Consider the following 20511-nt stretch of genomic DNA (forward strand, 5'->3'; position numbering starts at 1 on the left):
TGGCTTTCGGGGACGAATCACCGCCATCGACACGCATGAAGGTGTGTTTATTTGTTTTGAGCAGGCAAATAAGGTGGTCAGAATTTGCTATGAGGCGATTCCATACATCGGTTACTTTTTTCATATCTTATGGTTAAACGTGTGGATACGGTGCAAATTTTCTTTGATTTGGGCAAGAAAAGCGACATCTGATCGGCTGGAAATTCTTGCAAACCTACACAAACCAAGCAAAATGTTCCATTCACACGTTTAAAATTGTGCTGTTAATCAAAGGATAATATTGGTTGTTGCGTAAAGTTCGTCAGTGATAATTAGTTTTGTGGTGTAATATTTCAGCGATAAGTTGACTTTTTTTATTTGTTTATTATTCCCAATGTTAACATTTCAGGTTTATTTAGTTTAGTTTTATACCACTTTATCTGCGTGGCTGGCTTTCAATCTGAAATTGAAGATTCCATACATAGTTCTGTTTTTTCTACAGATGACATGGTGGCCGCGTTGCAGCCTACTCCAATCTAAATGTTCACCCCTTGCCGCTTCAAACATAATGGGGGGAACCCTAGTTACCTGAGTGGACTGACGCTTTTTGGGGGAGGTTAGAGCAAAATCAAATTCGATTTAACGCATGATTATCATTTTTATCAACTTAACTTTCTTACTTTTTTAGGTTTTGTGTAAAACAAAACCTTATTAAAATGGATTCACTATTCGCTAAACCGATCCGAAGGAAATCCCACGCATACAGTGAGTGACGTAAATTTAGGTGGCGTTTAAAGGGGGGCTCCCCATGCATGCAAAGGGTGGATTTAAAATTTTTTTTCAGCGGATATAGTCATATAGGGTATCAAATGAAAGGTCTCGATTAGTATTTTTCGAAACTGATTGGCATCAATTGCAAAGTGCGTCAGTCAGTCAGTCAGAGTCAAAATGTAAGCACTTAAAGTGAGACAGGACTCGCTTTGGAAACTACCCAACCTAAAAATTCGAAAAAATCAGGGTAGTGCGCTAAGATGAAATCTAGGCCTCAAAATATGTCCCATTCCGATATCTGCTCAAATAAACTCATTAATAGTATATTATCAACTTTTAGAAATGGACTAAAAAACCCCCCTTAAATTCATTATAGTACTTCCAAATTTCGCACCAGCAGAAAGGACCATAATTCGCATGCACGTGCCAAATTCCATGGGAATCTGGCAATTAGCGTCCAAAGTTAGAGCAGTTCAAACTGCTATAACTGCTGCAATTTCGTGCGAATTTACTGCTTCAAAAGCCATGCAAATAGCATGTTGATGTCATAATTAGCCGGGGTCGGCTCGTCGTGATCGGTTTCGCCATTTGGCTCTATCAAATGCCTGATCTGGATGCAATCTCGAGGCTTTTAAATTCCCATCCAGTGTATCAAGCCACCGTTGTTTCGGCCTGCTTTTTGGTCGTTTACCATCGACTTCAATGTTTAGATCAATCTTGGCAAGTGAGTTCTCGTTAGGGCGAATTATGTGACAGTTACATCGAAGACGCCTCTCTCCGCAGTTTTTTCCACGATCGGTTCAACCCAATATCGGTCGCGGATATCCTCATTTCGGATGTGATCAGAACGTGTCACGCCACTAGTTTAAGGCAACGTCTTCGTCTCCATCATCGTAAGACGCCGTTCATTGTCTTTTATAGTTGGCCAACATTTTAGATTTGAGATGTTCGCTGATAAGTCGATCACAAAGAACACCCGTTGTGGAATGCCACTTCATCCAGGTTGCATTAATGCGTGAAGTAATTTCAAAACGCAGTTCAACATTGGCTGATAGCATTAACCCGAGATATTTAAATCGCTCAGTTCTGGCTAGGTCACTACCGCTAACAGAACGAAGCGATTTAAATATCTGGTGTCAATGCTATCAGCCAATGGAGAGCTGTGTTATGCCCCTCACATGAGGAAACATAAAACCTTTTATACCTGAAACATCAAGCTTCCGGTTTTCCGACTTGTATCTTTTCTTACTTGGAATGACATCCTTATTTTATATTTTGTTAATTTTTGTTTGTTTTTTAATATATGAATATTAAATTTAGAAACCATATAATCGTTCATAACTCTTATTATTAATCATAAAAAACAAATGCATTTTTGCCCCCAGGTCCACTAATTCGATATCCCTAAAAGCTGTCTGGCGTCCTGGCCTACGCCATCGCTCCACCTCAGGCAGGGTCTGCCTCGTTTTGTTTTTCTACCATAGATATTGCCCTTATAGACTTTCCGGGTGGGATCATCCTCATCCATACGGATTAAGTGACCCGCCCATCATAACCTATTGAGTCGGATTTTATCCACAACCGGACGGTCATGGTATCGCTCATAGATTTCGTCATTATGTAGGCTACGGAGTCGTCCATCGTCATGTAGGGCGCCAAAAATTTTTCGGATGATTTTTCTCTCGAACGCGGCAAAGATTTCGCAATTCATCTTGCTAAGAATCCAAGTCTCCGAGAAATACATGAGGACTGGCAAGATCATAGTCTTGTACAGTAAGAGCTTTGACCCTATGGTGAGACGTTTTGAGCGGAACAGTTTTTGTAAGCTAAAATAGGCTCTGTTGTTCGATATTGTTGATTGGTTGGTCTTTGGTGCTGACGTTGCCACCATATATTTTGTCTTGCCTTCATTGATGTGCAGCCCAAGATCTCGCGCCGCCTGATCGATCTGGATGAGGGCAGTTTGTACGTCTCGGGTGATTCTTCCCATGATGTCGATATCGTCAGCGTAGGCCAGTAGTTGAGTGGATTGAAAGAGGATGGCAACGCTCGTATTTACATCGGCGTCACGGATCACTTTCTCGAGGGCCAGGTTAAAGAGGACCCATGATTCATTCCCTTGTCGTAGACCGTTGTCGATGTCAAATGGTCTTGAGAGGGATTCTGCTGCTTTTATCTGGCCTCGTACATTGGTCAGGGTCAGTCTAGTCAGTCTTATTAATTTCGTCGGGATACCGAATTCTCTCATGGCCGTGTACAGTTTTACCCTGGCTATGCTATCATAGGCGGCTTTAAAATCAATGAAGAGGTGGTACACCTGGTGCCCATATTCCAACAGTTTTTCCATCGCTTGCCGCAGAGAGAAAATCTGATTTGTTTTTGATTTGCCTGGAGTGAAGCCTCTTTGGTATGGGCCAATGATGTTCTGGGCGTACGGGGCTATCCGGCGTAGGAAGATAGCGGAGAATATCTTATAGATGGTACTCAGCTGCATTGCTGCACGGTGTGATATCTCCCTTTTTATGTATGAGACAGATCCTCGTTGCCTCGTTGCCAATCGTCAGGTATTGATTCCGCTGTCTCATACCTTGAGCACAAGTTAATGATCCGCTTGGATAATTCCATGGGATCCTGGCGACTTATGATTTTTAAGCCGATGAATTGCATGGACCGTTTCTCTTAAACTTGGTGGTGGCCAGTCGTCAGGCATTGATTCGCTGTCCTATACCTTGAACACAAGTTGATGAACCAATTGGTGTAACTGGTCGCCTCGAGATTTAAGTAACTCGGCTGTAATTCCATGGACTGGCGGTGGTGGCAGTATTTGTCCGTCGTCTTCAGTTGGTTGTTCAGTAGCTTATGGAAGTACTCAACCTATCGCTCCAATATGTCCATTCTAGTCGGAAATCAGATTTCCCTTTTCGTCTCGGTAGGATGATCATCAAGGTGTATAAGGCTATTCTACTGACTTGTTGGTAAAACTTTCGCGCCTGATGCGGTTGCTGTATTTTTTTAGTTCACAGACTTGTCCGCGTTCTTTGAGAATGCAACATTACTCGGTTGCAGTATTTTTCCGTTCCGTTGCTAGCTTACATTCATCGTCAAACCATTCGTTCCGAGTTTTTTGCGGTTGGGGCGAAGTACCTTGGGGGATATTTGTTTACAGTTCCACCAGCCAGCGCAACTGAAGTCGAGGAAGCAATAAAACGAATGAAATCGGGGAAAGCAATAAAACCATCGCATCTGAGCTCTAGAAACCAATGCGCGGGGACCTAACACTAGTAGCTCAGTGAATTCTTTATTCGGGTTATTGAGGAAGGAAGAACATCATCTGACTGGCAAGAGTTCCAGTATGGAAAAAGAAAGGTAGTCCAGTAGTATGTTCAAATTACCGACCGATCTGGTTACTTTTCCATACCATCAAGATTTTTGAACGCATTCTTGACAACCGTTTTCGCGAAATTGTTAAAATGTCAGTGAATCAAGCCAGATTTGTGAAAGAACTGCGGTTACTAATATAGAAACACCGTGAGAAGCATCGCCCTCTTTACATTGCATTTCTGGATCTAGGGAAAGCATTTGACCGTGTGCCACACGAGCTCATCTGATATGCTCTACATCAACACTTAGTGCTAGGAGAACGCGTGCGTTGGCTTCCGTGGGATCCGTGTCAAATAGTTAAAAATTCCATTTGCCCTCTAGTTTTTAGAAACCGGTTTAAATAAATCATTTGATGGAAAGCCCTGTATTGTTAATAGTCAACCTCATACGCTTCACACTCTAAGTTTAATATTATTAGCAAATGCAAAGAACTTAGCCTACATCAGAAATTAAACAAGTCGGGAAACCGGAAGCTAGACGCTTCCGGTATCAAAGGTTTTGTGTATTTCTTTTATAAACGAGATTTGAGTGTGCATTTGTCTCATTAGCATGTAGCACGTAAAATATGCGTATATTATGTGAAAATTTCCACTTTCAAGTGATATTGACATTCTCTTGAATTTGCAGAGGAGCGACAGTTTTGACCTAGTATAACTTTGTTAGTGTGATTTTCACCAAATTTGGCAGGATCATGCTCTATGCCGTAGCCTACATTGAGTGTGAATCTAGGGTGCACTTAAGGGGGGTTCTACTGTCAATTACTAAAAAGTATAGTACTGTACTATTATTAACTTTATTTGAACAGGTATCGATATGAAGGGTATTTCGGAGCCTAGGCACCATATAATGGCAGCCCTCTGATTTATTTCCAAATTTTTCGGTTTAGTAGTTTCTGAGAATCGGTTCGTTGAAAAAATGATCACTTTCAACCCCCCGCACTCCCCACCTTTCAACAAATGCCAAAACTAAGACCGGCTTCAGAAAGTATTAACCGATACCTTTCATTTAATACCCCACATGACTATATTCGATGAAAAAAAAATTAACTCTCCCCTTTTGCATGTATGGGGACCCCCCCCCCCCTTAAATTCGACGTAAAAGGATATAACTCACTATATGCTTGAGCCAAATTTGGTGGCAATCGCTACAACCGTCTCCGAGAAAAATGCGTGTGACGGACAGACAGACAGTAAACCGATTTTAATAAGGCTTTTTGTTCACACAAAACCTTAAAAAGACTGGGGAAAACTATATTCTTCATGAATGGAATTTTAATATTTCACTCAAATGTCAATTATTCTCGTTAATTATGACGTCAGCATCTTATTTGTATGGGTTAGGATGCTGTTAATTCTTACGAAATTGATGAGTGGGAATTGCTATAACTTTGACACTAATAGTTGGATTTTCATGGAACCGGGCATGCGTATGCACGATACTTTCCTCTATGCCGGTGCATGATATATTTTTAATACCCCTCAGATGAACTTAAGGGGGGTTTTTCAGTAAATTTCTGAAACTTGGTAATATAGTATTAGTAAGTTTATTTGAGCACATATCGGAATGGAACATCTTTTGAGGTTTAGTTTTCGCATAAGTGTTGGCATACACAAATCTATACATATGGCCGGAGTAATTTATACTGATATACAATAATTAAAAACTGATAAAAAAGGGAAGCTTATTTAAGCTCGCCGTTTATGTGAGTTTATTTGATGATGATGTCGCAATCGCCTTAGAATGCAAGTGAAATAACGAATTTCGACCATCTATAACTTTAACTTTACTAGAGCAGATATCAGAATGGGATGTCTTCTTATTTCTATAGATTAATATGATGACAATCATAGCGCAATTTACACGAAACTCTTCAGTGCTATGTGCGATACTATCCTCTATGCTAATCCATAGAGTGTAGAAATTTGGGACTCCTAGGATGAATTTAAGTGGATTTTCCATCAATTTCAAAAAGTTGGTCATATAACATAATTAAGATTATTTAACCAGGTATCGAAATGGGATGTATTTTGAGGCCTAGATTTCATATAATCGCACCAACTTGAATCTTTCAGATTTTTGGATTGGGTAGTTTTCGAAAGGGAGTCCCGTTTCACTTGAAGTTTCTTCATTTTGATCCCCAATTCCACCGTTTTGAAATTTTCGTCGAAGGTAAACATTGGGACAATATATAACAGGTACTGCTAGACCAACCAAACTTTTCACGTCAGAATAAAAAAGAATCAGAATACCGAAGCTCGGCGCTTTGAATATAAAGATTTTGTGTTTATCTTATGTGAGAAGCTCTCCATTTACGTTTTTTCATTCATACATAGCTAAGAATGCTAAATATTCCTTTATAACGCATCTTTATTTTGTGCACCAAAGCATATATATATGTAAATTAATTACAATTACACATATGTCCACCTTATTAATCACTACCAGTAAAATTCATTAGCAGATACATATGCATATATACACATGCCTGTCTCCAGCAGTTGATACTGATATACAAATAACTAAAAAAAGTTAGAAAAAGAAACCGAAAATGTCCCCATGGGCTCAGCGATTCACACAATATCACTTTATATGACGATCACGTAAATTGGATCGGGGCTTTGTAGTACCTTGTAGAAGGCAATGTGGTCAGCACTGCGCTCGCCCGAGATTAAGCAGGTACTCGCTTGGGGAGAGGATGTCCCCCAAGAGGTATAAAATAATACACCCGGAGGAGATGTCATCTGAAGCGGAAGGCAGCTTTTCAGAACTGCAGGCAATGAACGCGACCCTCCTCAAAAAAATCGAGGAGCTGAAGCGGTAGTGAAGCATTATTGAGCAGCTGGAGAAACGCTTGGCATCCCTCGAAGGGAGGCATCATCAACAACAACAACGTGAACAACCACAGCATCAAGGAAAACAACAACGTGACCAACATGTGGAGCAACAACAAGAATAACAAAAGGAGCAACAACAAGACCAACATCGTCAAGATGTGCCTCGAAGTCGTCATCGAAGAAGAGGAAAACGATGAATTCAACTTCGTCCAGCGGAGGAAGAAGAAAAGTAAAGATAAGGTTAGTGCTAGTAGATTTAATGCCCCTCCGGAAAACCCTCAGGTACCCTTCCCCCTGCTACCCGCCCAAAAAAGGCTGAAATTCCGCCCATCACTGGGTATAAAATCCATGTTCCTTAATTCTTGAGGATCCTCAAAGAGAAGGGATTGAAAGCAACCCTAAAGAATATGAGAGCCGATAGGACCTTCATTTTCACTCAAAGCCTTGAAGATCATACGGCGATTTTCAATCCTATCAAAGAAAAGGGGCTACATGCCACAACCAGTACCCCATCAGTTTTAAGGACCCAGTTCTTAGTCATCCGTGGTCTCCACAGAGAGACAGACCCGGCTGACATAATGCGCGAATTCAATGAAGAGTATCCGCACTTAAAGGTGAAAAGCGTGGCGAATCTACTCACGCGAGCCAACAAGTTTCTACATAGCCAGAACCCGGCGCTTCCGCTGAAGTCGCAATCGGGGCTATTCCTGCACAAAAGTTGGTTAATTCTCTGAAAGGAGACTTCTGCTGTGTTTCAGAGACAAAATGAAAAGCAGGCACAACCTTAATTTTGCCGGTTATAACATTATCCGGAACGACATCAACTGTGGCCCCGCCCTTTTAGTTAGAAAAGGCTATGAGGAAGTCTCCATCAAAAGCTTGCAAACCTGTTCCGCGGCAACGGCTTTAGTTAAAACTAACGACAGTAGACGCATCTTAATAGCGGCAGTCTGCATCAAATGTAACTCACCCTCTGAACAACTAGGCCAAGACTTACAAATCTTAAGCGATCTCCAGTTAAAATATAAGTACCTAAGTTTTGGTGGCGACTTTAACTCGAGGCACACTTCTTTTAGCGATTTGGCGTAAAACCGAAATGGGGTTAACCTCGAAAAATGGACCCACAATCAAAGCCCATTAAAGCAGCTTAAGATGATCTTGCCAAATACACCCACAAGGCCTGAGAGTCAATCTATACTTGACTATTTTCTAATGTCCGCAGATGCCATTCTCACACTGCAGGTGTTAATGTGCAAAACTTTACTAGAAATGTCCGATCACTTTGCAGTTGAACTCAAACTTTCCTTAACCTCTCAACTGCAAAAGCGAGTACCCAACACAATTAGATCATTCGCCTATACTAACTGGGATAAGTTCAGGGCAGAATTAGCACCGCAGCTAAACCTGAAAAAAATCATTGTCTTGCAAAATTAACGGACAAGGAGATTGATGACGCCATCATTTGCTACTGGCTACTGATGCTATCAACTCTGGTGCACGCAGAAACACAAAGCTCGTCAAAGTCGATGAGATTCAGTTTAATAAACTGCCGCACGAGATAATAAAACATCTGAAAGTCAGGCAGATCTGGGGTAGAAATCTCATGCAAAACTTCCACAAAAATGGCAACAGAATTAACACCTAATATACAGTGTTAATTTCTCGGATTAACTGCCTTAGCACATTAATCCGTCAAATGGTGGAACGATTCTGTAGCAAGGAACTCACCCGCAAGTTAGCAGATGTTAAACCCGGATTTAATATGTTTGAACACATAAATAGGCTGACAGACCACAACAGATTTAAAAACTTCGTTCTCACCAAGAACAACGAAAACATCCGCAACGACGCTAGGAAAGCGCAAGTACTCGCGGAGTCTTTCCTAAATCAACTAAACTCTCCTTCGCCTGGAAACAACCTGCTGGAGTACCATAGGAATCCATTTCAGGACCTACACTCTATAACTCTCTAGAACTATTACAGTTCGCTGACGACCCACTCATTTTCTCGTCGATGCTCCGACCCGGTAAGCCAGCTAATGTTACTGAGAAATATTTATCAGATCTCGCATGTACTACCAGACCCGGGGGGATAAAAATCAACGAAGCCAAAACACAGGTTATTACTCTTCGGAGAAGATCCAGATACTGGGGATCTAGATCTATCCACAGAAAAGCTAAACGCTTAAAAATACTCATCGGGAATACCGTAGTGAACAGTTCACAAAAAATGAAATACTTGGGAATGCTATTTCATGAACACCTACGATCCGATCCCTACCTCAATCTTGCTCTCAGCAGAGCACGCGGTGCACTAAGTAATATCTACTCTCTGACTATACAAAGTCCTTATAAGACCGATTCTTTGTTTCGGAGCCCCTACATGGGTCACTTGCTCGACCAAAGCTATGAAGAAGTGTGAGTCCTTCGAGCGCAGAATTTTGAGGCACTGCACCGGCATGTGGTACAATTGGAAAACCAAGAAGTGCAGCCGGAACGCCAAAGTGTACAGGCGAGCAAAAGTTAAACCTCTTCAAGAGTTCACTCTCAACCTGTTAGAAAGATTCTTTGAAAGAACGGAGAATCATCCAAATCCACTCATGAGGCAAATTTATCTGGAGGGTAACTCCACCCCATTGGCCACATTCTTAAGGCCTTGTCAAATTGTGAACACTGAATTAAAACGCGCCATTGTCTCCCTCTTCGATACTCCTTGCCTGGTAGGCATAGATGTTAAGCGCAGAATTGTAAGCGCTGTTTTAAACATTAGATATAAGCTTTAGAGTTAAGTCTTATTATTAATTTAGACTAAGTTAGAGTAAATTAGAATAAGTAAGTAGATAAGCCTTCTCGCGCTCTAGGTGTAGGCGCAGTTTTTTCCAAATATATGTCCATTTCTAAATCATAAATTGTCAAGATCAATGTGTAAAGTAAATACACCGTAAAAAGGACAGTCAGAGAAGGTCGGGCAGGCGAAACATTGCAATAGCCACCCGTCTTTTAATATATAATTAAGAGAGATAAGCTACATTTAGGATAGAAATAAGAAACAAATGCTATGTATTAAATGTAAGACACTGGTTTTAAAACGAAAAATAAAAAACGCCTGAGATTATTATCCTGATTTACTTCACGTATTCATTCAATCGGGACAGCGGATTTGGCATCCCAGAGGCAAAGAGTGAGGAGAAGAGACTTCAACTTCAATATCTGGAGCATTTTGAACCGCTTCGGTCGACAGTCAGCTGAGACGGTCAAGCAGAACAAAAAATTTCTTTTTCAAGATTTATTTTACGGACCGACGTTAGTCGGACGGAAAGCATAAATTTTAAATTTTTTTTCTCCACAGATGGAATCACATTCCCAGGACAAGAGCTAGCACTAGCAAAGGAAAAGCAAGGATATGTCCGCCAAGAGAGGGAAGACCGGGGGCCCTCTGAAGAAGAGGGGGGCCCGAGCCCCGGAGACGAGACTCGAGCAGACTTGCTCGAAATCATCAGTATGCTGAAGGAGGAGATTGCGGAACTCCCCAGGTCAATATCACCCCAACCCTTGCTCAGAAACCCAAAAAACCTAAAATACCGGTAATTCCCGGATACTCACTAGACGTACCTCAGGTTAGTCCTCAGGTCTCTTAAGGCAAAAGGGATAAAAACAACATTTAAGAATACGAGGGCGGATAAGACCCTCATTTTCGCCGAATCCATCGAGGGTCACGGCAAAATCTTCGCTCTTATCAAAGAGCAAGGCTTCAGCGCCACAACCAGTACCCCTCAATCTCCGTGAACGCAGTCCCTCACTATTCGAGGACTACCTTGGGAAACCGATGCTGCGGAAATCCTTGCGGGGCTCAAAGTAGAGCATCCGGAACTAAAAATCAGATCAATAGCCAACTTCCTGGACAGGATAAAGCTATCCAAAAGGAGAATCCTACGTTCCCAATTAAATCTCAATCGGGACTTTTCATAGTGGTCTTCGTTCGAGCCCTCTCAAGAGCTCAACGATGTCTTCACGGTCAAGCACATACTGCACCAGAAGGTTAGTCTAGAAAAAATAATGCTGTTGGAACAATACAATGCTTCAACTGTCAAACATTTTGGGCACGTAGGTCAAAATTGTACAATTGTACATCGGTGTGTAAAGTGCAAGAAAAGACACCCGCGTGGCAGCTATCCACACCCCACAACGAAGGTGCCGTATTGCTCCAACCGCGGCAAAGTCGGACATCCCGCGAGCTACCGCGGTTGCTCGCATGCAAAGATATAATAATAATAATAATCGTTGGCGCAACAATCCATGTTGGATCAGGGCCTTGAAGTGTGTTAGAGCACTTCATTCAAGACCGTAACGGTACACTAGGAGGCAATGTGGTCAGCATTGCGCTCGCCCGAGATTATTACCCTGATTTGACTCAGGTACTCATTCACAGCTGAGTCGACTGGTATCCGACGTCAAATCACGATGCAAATTCCACTGCCACCAGTGAGATTTGAACCGCGACCTTCCGTATGACAGCCTAGTGCTCTAACCACTGAGCTATCCGGACAAAGATATACTGGCCCGAAAAGAGGCTACCAAAGCCCCCAAACCTAAAGAGGCACGGCAGTACAAACAGGCAGTAGCATTATCGCAAAGTTTGGCCAAACCAGGCGTATCTTACGCCCAAGTCACGAAAAATTCGCTGGCTCCTGCACCTCCACCTCCAACAATACCGTCTCTTCCAAATCAACCTGCTGCGTTCCATGAATTGGTTGGAGCTCTTGCTTCAGCCACCATAAACGAGCAACGGCAATTCGCCGCCATCAAACCCATCCTTAGTCTATGGAGTTAAATACCGTTACTTTTAACTCCGCGCCCTTTGTATCTGACGCCCTACGTGCCACTGCCCAGGTGTTGTTCGACTCTCTGAAAGCAAACATTTGTTGCGTTTCGGAAACTCATCTTAAAAGCAGGCATAACGTGAACTTCACCGGATATAATACCATCCGGAACGACAAAAACACCGGCGGCACCCTATTGATAAAAAAAGATTATGAATTCAAGGAAGTCGCCATAAAAAACCTGCTAACTTGTTCCGCTGCACGGCTTTCATTAAAACGGCAGATAGTAAGCGGATTCTCATAGTCTCCGTCAATCAATGACCATGACTTAAAAGTCTTGAGCAATCTCCAGTTGAAATCTAATTACCTTGTCTTTGGAGGCGACTTTAACTACAGCCCCCCACTGGGGCGACACGGCCGTTAACTGTAATGGGAAAAAAATCCTGCTTAAATGGATCCACCGCCCTTTCTCACCAACCAATCTCGTAATGGCCTTGCTGGATTATTCGTCAAGGCCTAGTAATCAATCTATAAGAGACAGCTTCCTTCTGTCTATGGAAATGAAGCAAAGCCACTTCGCGGTCAATCTTGAACTGCCCTCGACTTCACCTCTGAAAAAGAGAGTAATGACAATAACTGGGTCTTTCGCCCACACTGACTGGGATAAATTCAGGGCTGCCTTAGCAACAAAACTCAACTTGGAAAATCTCGCAAATAATCGTAATCTGTCGGACAAAGAAGAGTAGCATTACCCTCCCGGATTAGTTGTCTTAGTACGCTAATCCTTGGTATAGTGGCGACTTTCCGTAGCAAGGAATTGACCCGGGAACTTGCAGACATTAAACCTAGCGCTGATATGTTCCAAAATATCAACAGGTTAACGGGGAAACACAAAGCCCGCAACTTTGTTGCGATGATGCTGAGAAAGTGAAAACACTTGCGGAATTCAACGGAATGCAACACCTCCTAGCAACAGAACTGCCCTTGAAATTATTGATTCAACAGAGAATTCAGTTCCAAGAACTGCTACAGAATTACGTCTTTTTCTGCCAAGAACTCTTCCAACAAACCTACTGATTCGAGTAAATTTCTAAGTTTATCACAACTCACAGCTATTACCCGTAATCTTAACCGTAAGAAGTCAGCAGTCCCAGACGCAATTACAAATTTCGTCTTAAAAACCTTCCTAATCTAAAAACTAATCAAGTACGAATTCCCAATCAGACTTCCTATTAGTTTCTCGAGGATAGTCATTTTTACGTCAGTGTTGGAAATGAGATTTCCGATCTTTTGCTGGTAACTTCTGGAGTGACCCAGGGATCCATTTTTGGTCACACTCTGTACAACATTTTCACGGCTGATGTCCCCTCCCCTGAGGTCGCCACAGAACTTATGCAATATGCCGACGATACACTCGTCTACTCCTCCAATTTTCGACCAGACAAGGCAGTTAGCGAAATTGAGGACTACTTGGCTGACCTCTGCTACTACTTCCATAGCTGGGGTATTAAAATTAATTCAGCCAAGATACAAGTCATTGCATTTTCAGGAGGAAATCTAGATACTTGGGATCTAGATTCATCGACAGGAAGGCTAAACGCCTGAAACTGGCAATCGGGAATGCTATATTGAAAGGGCCAAAATCGATCAAATATCTAGGAATCAATTTCAATGAATTCCTAGGATTTAACAGCCATGTGAAACTCACTATTGGCAAAGCAAATGGTGCGTTGGGTAACATCTAACTTCTTCTAAGCACCAAAACTAAGCGGATCTTATACGGGATTCTCATCAGACCCATCATATGCTACGGGGAGGAGCCAAGCTATTTGGAAGTAAAATGTATTAGAAGTAAGTCACTATTTTGGAAAATAAATGAAATGAAATGAAAATGGTACTCATTCACAGAGTCGATTTGTATCTGACGTCAAGTCCCGATACACTACCACCAGTGAATTTTGAACTGCGACCTTCCGTACGACGGTCTAGTGTTGTAAACATTAATCTATCCGGGTTATGACGATAATGACGTCATAGAAATCTTAAAGAGCAATAAATTTGATCTTCTACAAATTTGGTCATAATAATTAGATTAAGGCGGTCATCGTTTGTGAAGGGCTTTTTCTCCACTATTTTGCATTTTCTCTTTGAAGAACTATAGATGTAAATGTCAATTTTTGGCCATTTATTAATATCGTGAGCATGCGTGTCAATTTTTTAGTTTGATATCATGGCTCATTATTGCAGTACACGGTCACTTATAACCCCGCTCCAAAAGAAGGTGTTTTTTTCGGGTACCACGCTAGAGGGCTCCCTCTTATCTTAAGGGGGTCCCGTGTATCGGATCCGCAGAATTGATTTTTTTTGCATCAATTGTATGGAATATATGGGCAAAGTGATTTGATGAATATTATGGGCAAAGTGATTTTTTGATATTCGGAGTCATTCGGAAATTATAGTGTTAAACACGTAACAAGTCACATGTCAGATTTATGTCGATCGCCGTAATAAAACGCATATTTATCGAATGACGTTCGAATGACTTCGCCAAAAGGACAAATTTGAAACCAAGGCTGTACATGTGCTTTTTGAAGAAACAGAAGGTTTATGGACTAGGTATAGCAGATTAATGGTCAGTTAAGATTTAATGGCTAAAAATCACATTCTACTTTTTAAATACGTTTTTCTCGAAACTGCATATTGAAAATCGGTTGCCACCATAGCCCAAAATCTATACAACGATATTCTTTGAAATTTTCACGACTTATTCAGAACATATTCCTACGGTCCGCAAACTAGGATAATTACGATTCATTCAGTAGTCTTTTTTCATTCATTAAAGAAGCCTTGAACAAACACCAAAATTCACAAAAAAGAGTTTAACAAGGCGTCAGAAATTTATCTTTTAATATTAAAATGCCGTTTATTTTTTTCTTTAAGATGATCGCAGGGCCCTCTAGCTCTGTATTTCAATAATGAGCTATGCTATCGGGCTAGAAAAAGTATTCCGCATGCTCAAGATATTAATAATCATATTTATATCTTTATTCAGTTCTTCTTAATTTTTTTTTAAAAAAGCCAAAAAAGCGGTCTTTACACAGGATGACCCCCTTAAGGGGAAAAAGTACGCGAGGTTTTAACGTTTGGAGTATATCATTGTTCTCAAACTAGGATTATTAAAAAATATCGAAAGAAAAATTTGTAAAAGATAAAGCACTGAGGATATAAACCGTATGTATAACTATTTTACATAACTAATAGCCAATAAAGGGAACTATCTTTCAACTTAATCTAGAAGAGAGAGAAATTGTTCTGAACAAGTTCTGAAAATTTTAAAGAATTTAATTTGATAGATTTTGAGCTACGATGGTACCTGAGTTTTAACATGCAGTTTCGAGAAAAGAGGCATTTAAAAATTAAAATGTGATGTTTTATGTCCATTAACCTGCTGCCAATTTGTTCAAAGAAGTCATGTAAAGATGGTTAGCGCTCCATGGCTTCAATTGGCGCTCTTTTAGCGCAGTCACCGAGCGTCGTTCGGATCGGTAAATTCGCGCTTCATTACGGCGATCAACATTAACTTGACATATGCTACCTTACCTGTTTAACACTGTAATTTTTGAATGGCTCGGAGTATCGAAAAATGACTTTGCCTAAATATTCTATATTTGGATAAAATTGATGACAAAAAATCGATTCCTCGGATCCGAGGCATGATCCCGTTAGGTTCAAACTTTTTAGATTTATGTGTTATATTATCGCCTACACAGATGCCATTTTTGTACTTCTAGGATGAAATTTGGGGGTTTGGGGGTTTTCGGGTAAACTTTTAAAATATGGTAACATTCCATTATTAGCTTTATTTGTACACATATCGGAATGAGGTGAATTCTTGAGGCCTAGGTTTGGTATAAATGCATCACTGTGATTTTTTTTTCAGATTTTTTGGTATAAATGCATATAAATGGATAGGTTCTAGAACGAGACCTGTTACAAGTTTCAGGACACACGTTTTGAGCCCTCATGTTTCACCCAATATTAGAAATAAAATTTGCTTCGAAAAATACTTCTGTGAAAAACAAATGTACACCCCCTTTCGCCAAACTCAACACAAAATGGCACTACTGCTATATGTAATTATTACAAACAGTAGACAGATATTGAATCGGTTTTAATAAGGTTTTGTTTTACACAAAATCTTAAAACAAAGAAGAATAAGTCTATTCTATTGAAAAGTAAGAGGATTTGCAGAAGTTTTGTGGGTATCCTGACTGACCACGTTACAACTACTAGATAGATATATGTTTAGGATAGGAAAATTTGGGTAGATATCGGAACAGAATGCATTTTGCGGCCTAGACAGATGCATCACTAGATTTTTCAGTTGGGTAGGTTCTAGAATGAGACCTGTTTCACTTTTTGGCGCTCACATTTTGAACTCTCATTCCCCTATGTTCCACCCAATATCAAAAATAATACCAATTCTGAAAAATACTAATTGGGGCCTACATTATTCTGTGAAAACAATTGAACCCTCCTTCCGCACATATAAGAAGCCCTCCCCTTAAACTCCACATGACGTTCTCATCGAATTTCTTGATAATAAGCTCAGCCGTTTACGAGTAAATTAGGTGATAGGCACACGGAGAGAAAGACATTGAATCGATTTTAATAAGGTTTTGCTTCACACAGGTAAAAAACATGTACTCTCAAACGTCGGGTCCTCAGGACAATCTTAGATCCAATGAGGTTAGACAACGAACGGCGAATAAAGTTCAACAGTGAGTTGTATCTATGATATTATACGCGAACCAAAAACCGCCATCCATATTAAGAATCGAAAACTGCAATCGGCAGGTTATGTATAGCGTGTGGATATTAGAAGAATTCCCAGGCTCTTACTCAAACGTAAGGTTAGTGGCCACCTGGAAAACACTGCAGCAAATGGGAGGACTCAGTGGCCAACGCAAGTTACACGCTTCTCGGTTTCCGAAATTGGAAGAAGAGGAGGAAGGAGAAGTTGAACGTTGCGTGGCAGGATTACCTTGAATGAAACTCTGCCACCCTAAAAGCAAAGTTATTTGGCATTGGATTCAAAGGTCGCTATCATTATTCATTTCATCCATAACAACAACAGAAGCAAACCCAACAAAATTGAACATCATTATGTGTACTTTATTAAGTTTTAATTATGTTTATCTAAATTACAATATGAAATTAAAAGCAGGAAAGCTTAAGAAATGAACCGTTAACGAAGTAATCACCGCTGAACTTTCTCGAGTCTACATGCAGCAGGCCGCAAACATTCACATCCTGCTAAATGTCAAATATTTTTGGAAATTAAAAACTCTGTCAGCTTATGATGAACTCTAGATTTCATAAGAAGAAATTGTTCCTTTCCACAAGGTACTCTGGGTAAGCACGACTTTCGCGTACCCCCGGAAAACATAAATTATTGTTAAACATCGAGGATATGTGATTGCTCAGATTGTGCAGATCATTCCGAAATAGGTGCGAGAACTTCTTTTATGTTGGTGTTTCCTTCTCATTATTATTGAGCTTAGTCTGCGAACAGAACCCTTCAATTTCATTATGGCTTGATCAACTTTAGTCGAATATTATTTGATTTGGATGGTTTTGATTCCTGGCGCCTCCTCTTAATGGCATTTAGAACTACGAAAGCATCTATACTGGATATCCCGTTCCACACCTTACAAGGAACGGTGTTGGTTAAATGTGAAAAAAATATGCACGTTGCTAGAACAGATTGTAATTCCGCTCATGAAGATTGCTCTAATTCTAAGTCGTTAAATACAAGGAAGTTCCGAAATTAAAATGTAGTAGGTGGTTGAATCCTTCGCTTTTTTACAATTGACGTGAACAGTTTACGGCCCACTGCACACTGCGTGGAGTGAATTTAAAAGGAAACAAAATCCCGGGCCCGCCCTAACAGGCACCCACAGCAACTCTACATGCTATCGAGATAAATTAATATTGAACGCGTTTAAATTGACAATATTACACATTACGCCTTATCAAGTCTATAATTTGCTTATTCTAGGAATTTATTTCACAATTACAATTTGTCGTCATATTTTATTATTTATATTGAGTCCGTGAAATTTCATCCCGGGAGAAATGTAATAAATTTCCGAGGACTGCAGGCCCCTCAGAGCAGCATCCATTATACCATAGTCAACCCTTTGTTTATACTTTCTAAATGCTCCTTGGCTTTATTGCGGAGGGTGGCTATGGAGTTGCTTCGGATGTCGGAGGGCGAATCGCAAACGGTGACAGTGCTCTCCTTAGGAGATAATAATTGTGCGTCCACTGCCTCGCAGACATCTATTTTTGGAACTTTGCTGGGTACCCCGGCAGCTTCTGGACTGAGAACCACAGATGAATTGGAAAGGTTTTGGGGGGATGGTGTCAGAGATAGGTTCTGTGGCGACGATGACGAGGGTATGCTGTTCGTCGTGAGTGGGGATACGTGCGGCTGGGATGGTGGTGGCTGATGATGATGGTGATGGTGAATTGCAGCGGCTGACGGTGAATGACGAGTTGCTAAAAGCAGAAAAGTTTTCGTTAATTGCTGCACGTCCCACAGAAAAGTAGTATGCATATAGCTACAGCTTACGTTTTCAAAAATTATTAAACTTGTATTTCATTTCTCTGGCGGAATATGTAAAATTGTAGTTTTTACCTGCTGGTGGCATTCCTGATGACTGAGAGGGAGACAGTCGCATCCCTGCTGGAACATTTAATTGTGGTGGCATTGTGGCCATACTTGGCGGCGAGATACGTAAATTTTGTGGTCCACTCGGATGTCCAATTGCTAGCGAGCTCATTGAAAGATTAGATGGCGCCAGACTAAGGGGTGGGGTTAAATAGCTGGGATATACTGTTTGCGGATGCGAAAGGAATCCTAAAGAAAAAGTCTAAATTGAGTAAAACATGAAAATAGCTGAAATTTACATAAATTTATAATACCTGGTAGTGCTGAGAGTAACGGAGGCGAGAGCCATGGATCAACCGGGAGACTTGCGCCATTGCACGATAACCGATGAGGAAGCTGTGAAAAGTGGGTGAGTCCGAGTCGCAAACTTTCCGATTTTTCTTGACGCCGCCATTTTGCACGCCGATTTTGGAACCAAACCTGAAAACATGAGAATAAATATAAATTATGTGTTAGCTCTTCTCTGTTCTCTTATAGAAAGTACTTTCCTATAGTCTTATAGGAAGTAACTGCTTCTGGTAAGAGGAAAAATATGAGACTAAGAGTGATTCAATAAAACATTGAAATCTTGTCATACTTTCATAATTACAACAGATTTGAAGAAGCGGGTTCGTAGCGTCAACGCAAATATAGTAATTGCTTGAAATGTGGTTTTCATGTAGATTTACGCGTTTTTAACCATTCTGAAGTCAGAAACTTTCATGGCAATAAAAAGATTTACCTTTATAAAAATATTTCGATAATATTATAGGAAGGGATATTCTGTGAAATCGAACTTCAATTTGTTATCATTTTTATGGTTTTGTTTGTAAAACAAAACCTTATTAAAATCTGGTCAATATTTGTCTTTCTGTCTGTCTGTCCGTCTGTCTGTCTATCTGTCTGTCACAGGTACTTTTCTCAGAAATGGCTATACCGATTGACACAAATTTTGGTGAGAATATGGGACCCGTGAACCCCCAGATATGTAGTGAGTGATATCCTTCTACGTTGAGATTTAGGGGTGTAAAAATTTCTTTCACTAAATATAGTCATGTGGGATATCAAATGAAATGTCTCGATTAGTACATGTCGAAGCCGGTCTTAGTTTTGAGATTTATTAAAAAGGCGGGGAGTGGGAGGGGTGCAAACTGATCATTTCTTTAACGGACCCATTCTCAGAAATTACTCAACCGAAAAATCTGAAAAAGATCATGAATCTGCCTCTATATGGTGCCCAGTTCTCAAAATACTCTCCATATCGATATCCGTTCAAATTAAGTTAATAATAGTATATTACCATATTTTTGGGGAAATTGAGTTAAACCCTCCTTAAGTTTATTCCAGAGTTATAAAAGTTAGTAGTAGCACAAAATATAATATAAAGCATATTATCCCCAAGTTTGATCAAAATAATACTATTAGTAACAGAGTTACAGTAGCTTAAATTTGGCTTTACCTTATAAATTTACTGCAGCTAAATATGCATATTACACTAAAGTGGGTAATGAGACATGCTAAATGGATATACATAACGGGCTATATACAAATGGGATAGTTCTACACTCAAATATACTCACAGAAGAAGCAAACAAAACCTTTCATACCTGAAGCGTCCAGCTTTCGGTTTCCCGACTTCATAATAATGTTTGCAAGCAAAATTTACAGATTAAGTTGAAGGGATAAGCGAAAGATAACTGTGGAATTCTTCATTCAAACCCAATTGGATTCTTCCGTCAACAGTATTCGGGACCAGGAGAAAACTATGTGGAAAAACAGCAAGGATTTCACAATATATATTTGGAGTTTTGAAGTAAGGAAAAGAATGGTCATAAACTGCAAAAATACAATAACCTAACTACTAGAGCAAGGTTGAAATACAAGTTACTCAAGAGCCGCATGGTGTGGAATCGCTTAAGGGAAACGGTTGTGTGTGAGTGAGGGCTGAAAATATGAGCTCTAAAAAGTGAAACACGTCCCGTCCTCAGAATCTATCCAGTGGAAAAATCTCA

General features: G+C 40.4%; 1 protein-coding gene across 1 annotated transcript in view; it reads right to left on the reverse strand.

Annotated features, from left to right (window-relative positions):
* Positions 1 to 16963: 16963 nt before the first annotated feature.
* LOC119661059 (retinal homeobox protein Rx) overlaps positions 16964 to 20511 on the reverse strand; it is a 131725-nt gene continuing 128177 nt past the window's right edge. Inside the window, exons 5-7 of the mRNA XM_038070260.1 lie at positions 18775 to 18940; positions 18488 to 18709; positions 16964 to 18348 (exon numbers count right to left, since the gene is read on the reverse strand). Of these exons, the coding sequence (XP_037926188.1) occupies positions 17969 to 18348; positions 18488 to 18709; positions 18775 to 18940 (768 nt within the window). The 3' untranslated portion in view covers positions 16964 to 17968. The remainder of the gene's footprint in view (positions 18349 to 18487; positions 18710 to 18774; positions 18941 to 20511) is intronic.

The sequence above is a fragment of the Hermetia illucens genome, chromosome 1, assembly GCF_905115235.1.
Source record: "Hermetia illucens chromosome 1, iHerIll2.2.curated.20191125, whole genome shotgun sequence".
Lineage (NCBI taxonomy): Eukaryota > Metazoa > Arthropoda > Insecta > Diptera > Stratiomyidae > Hermetia > Hermetia illucens.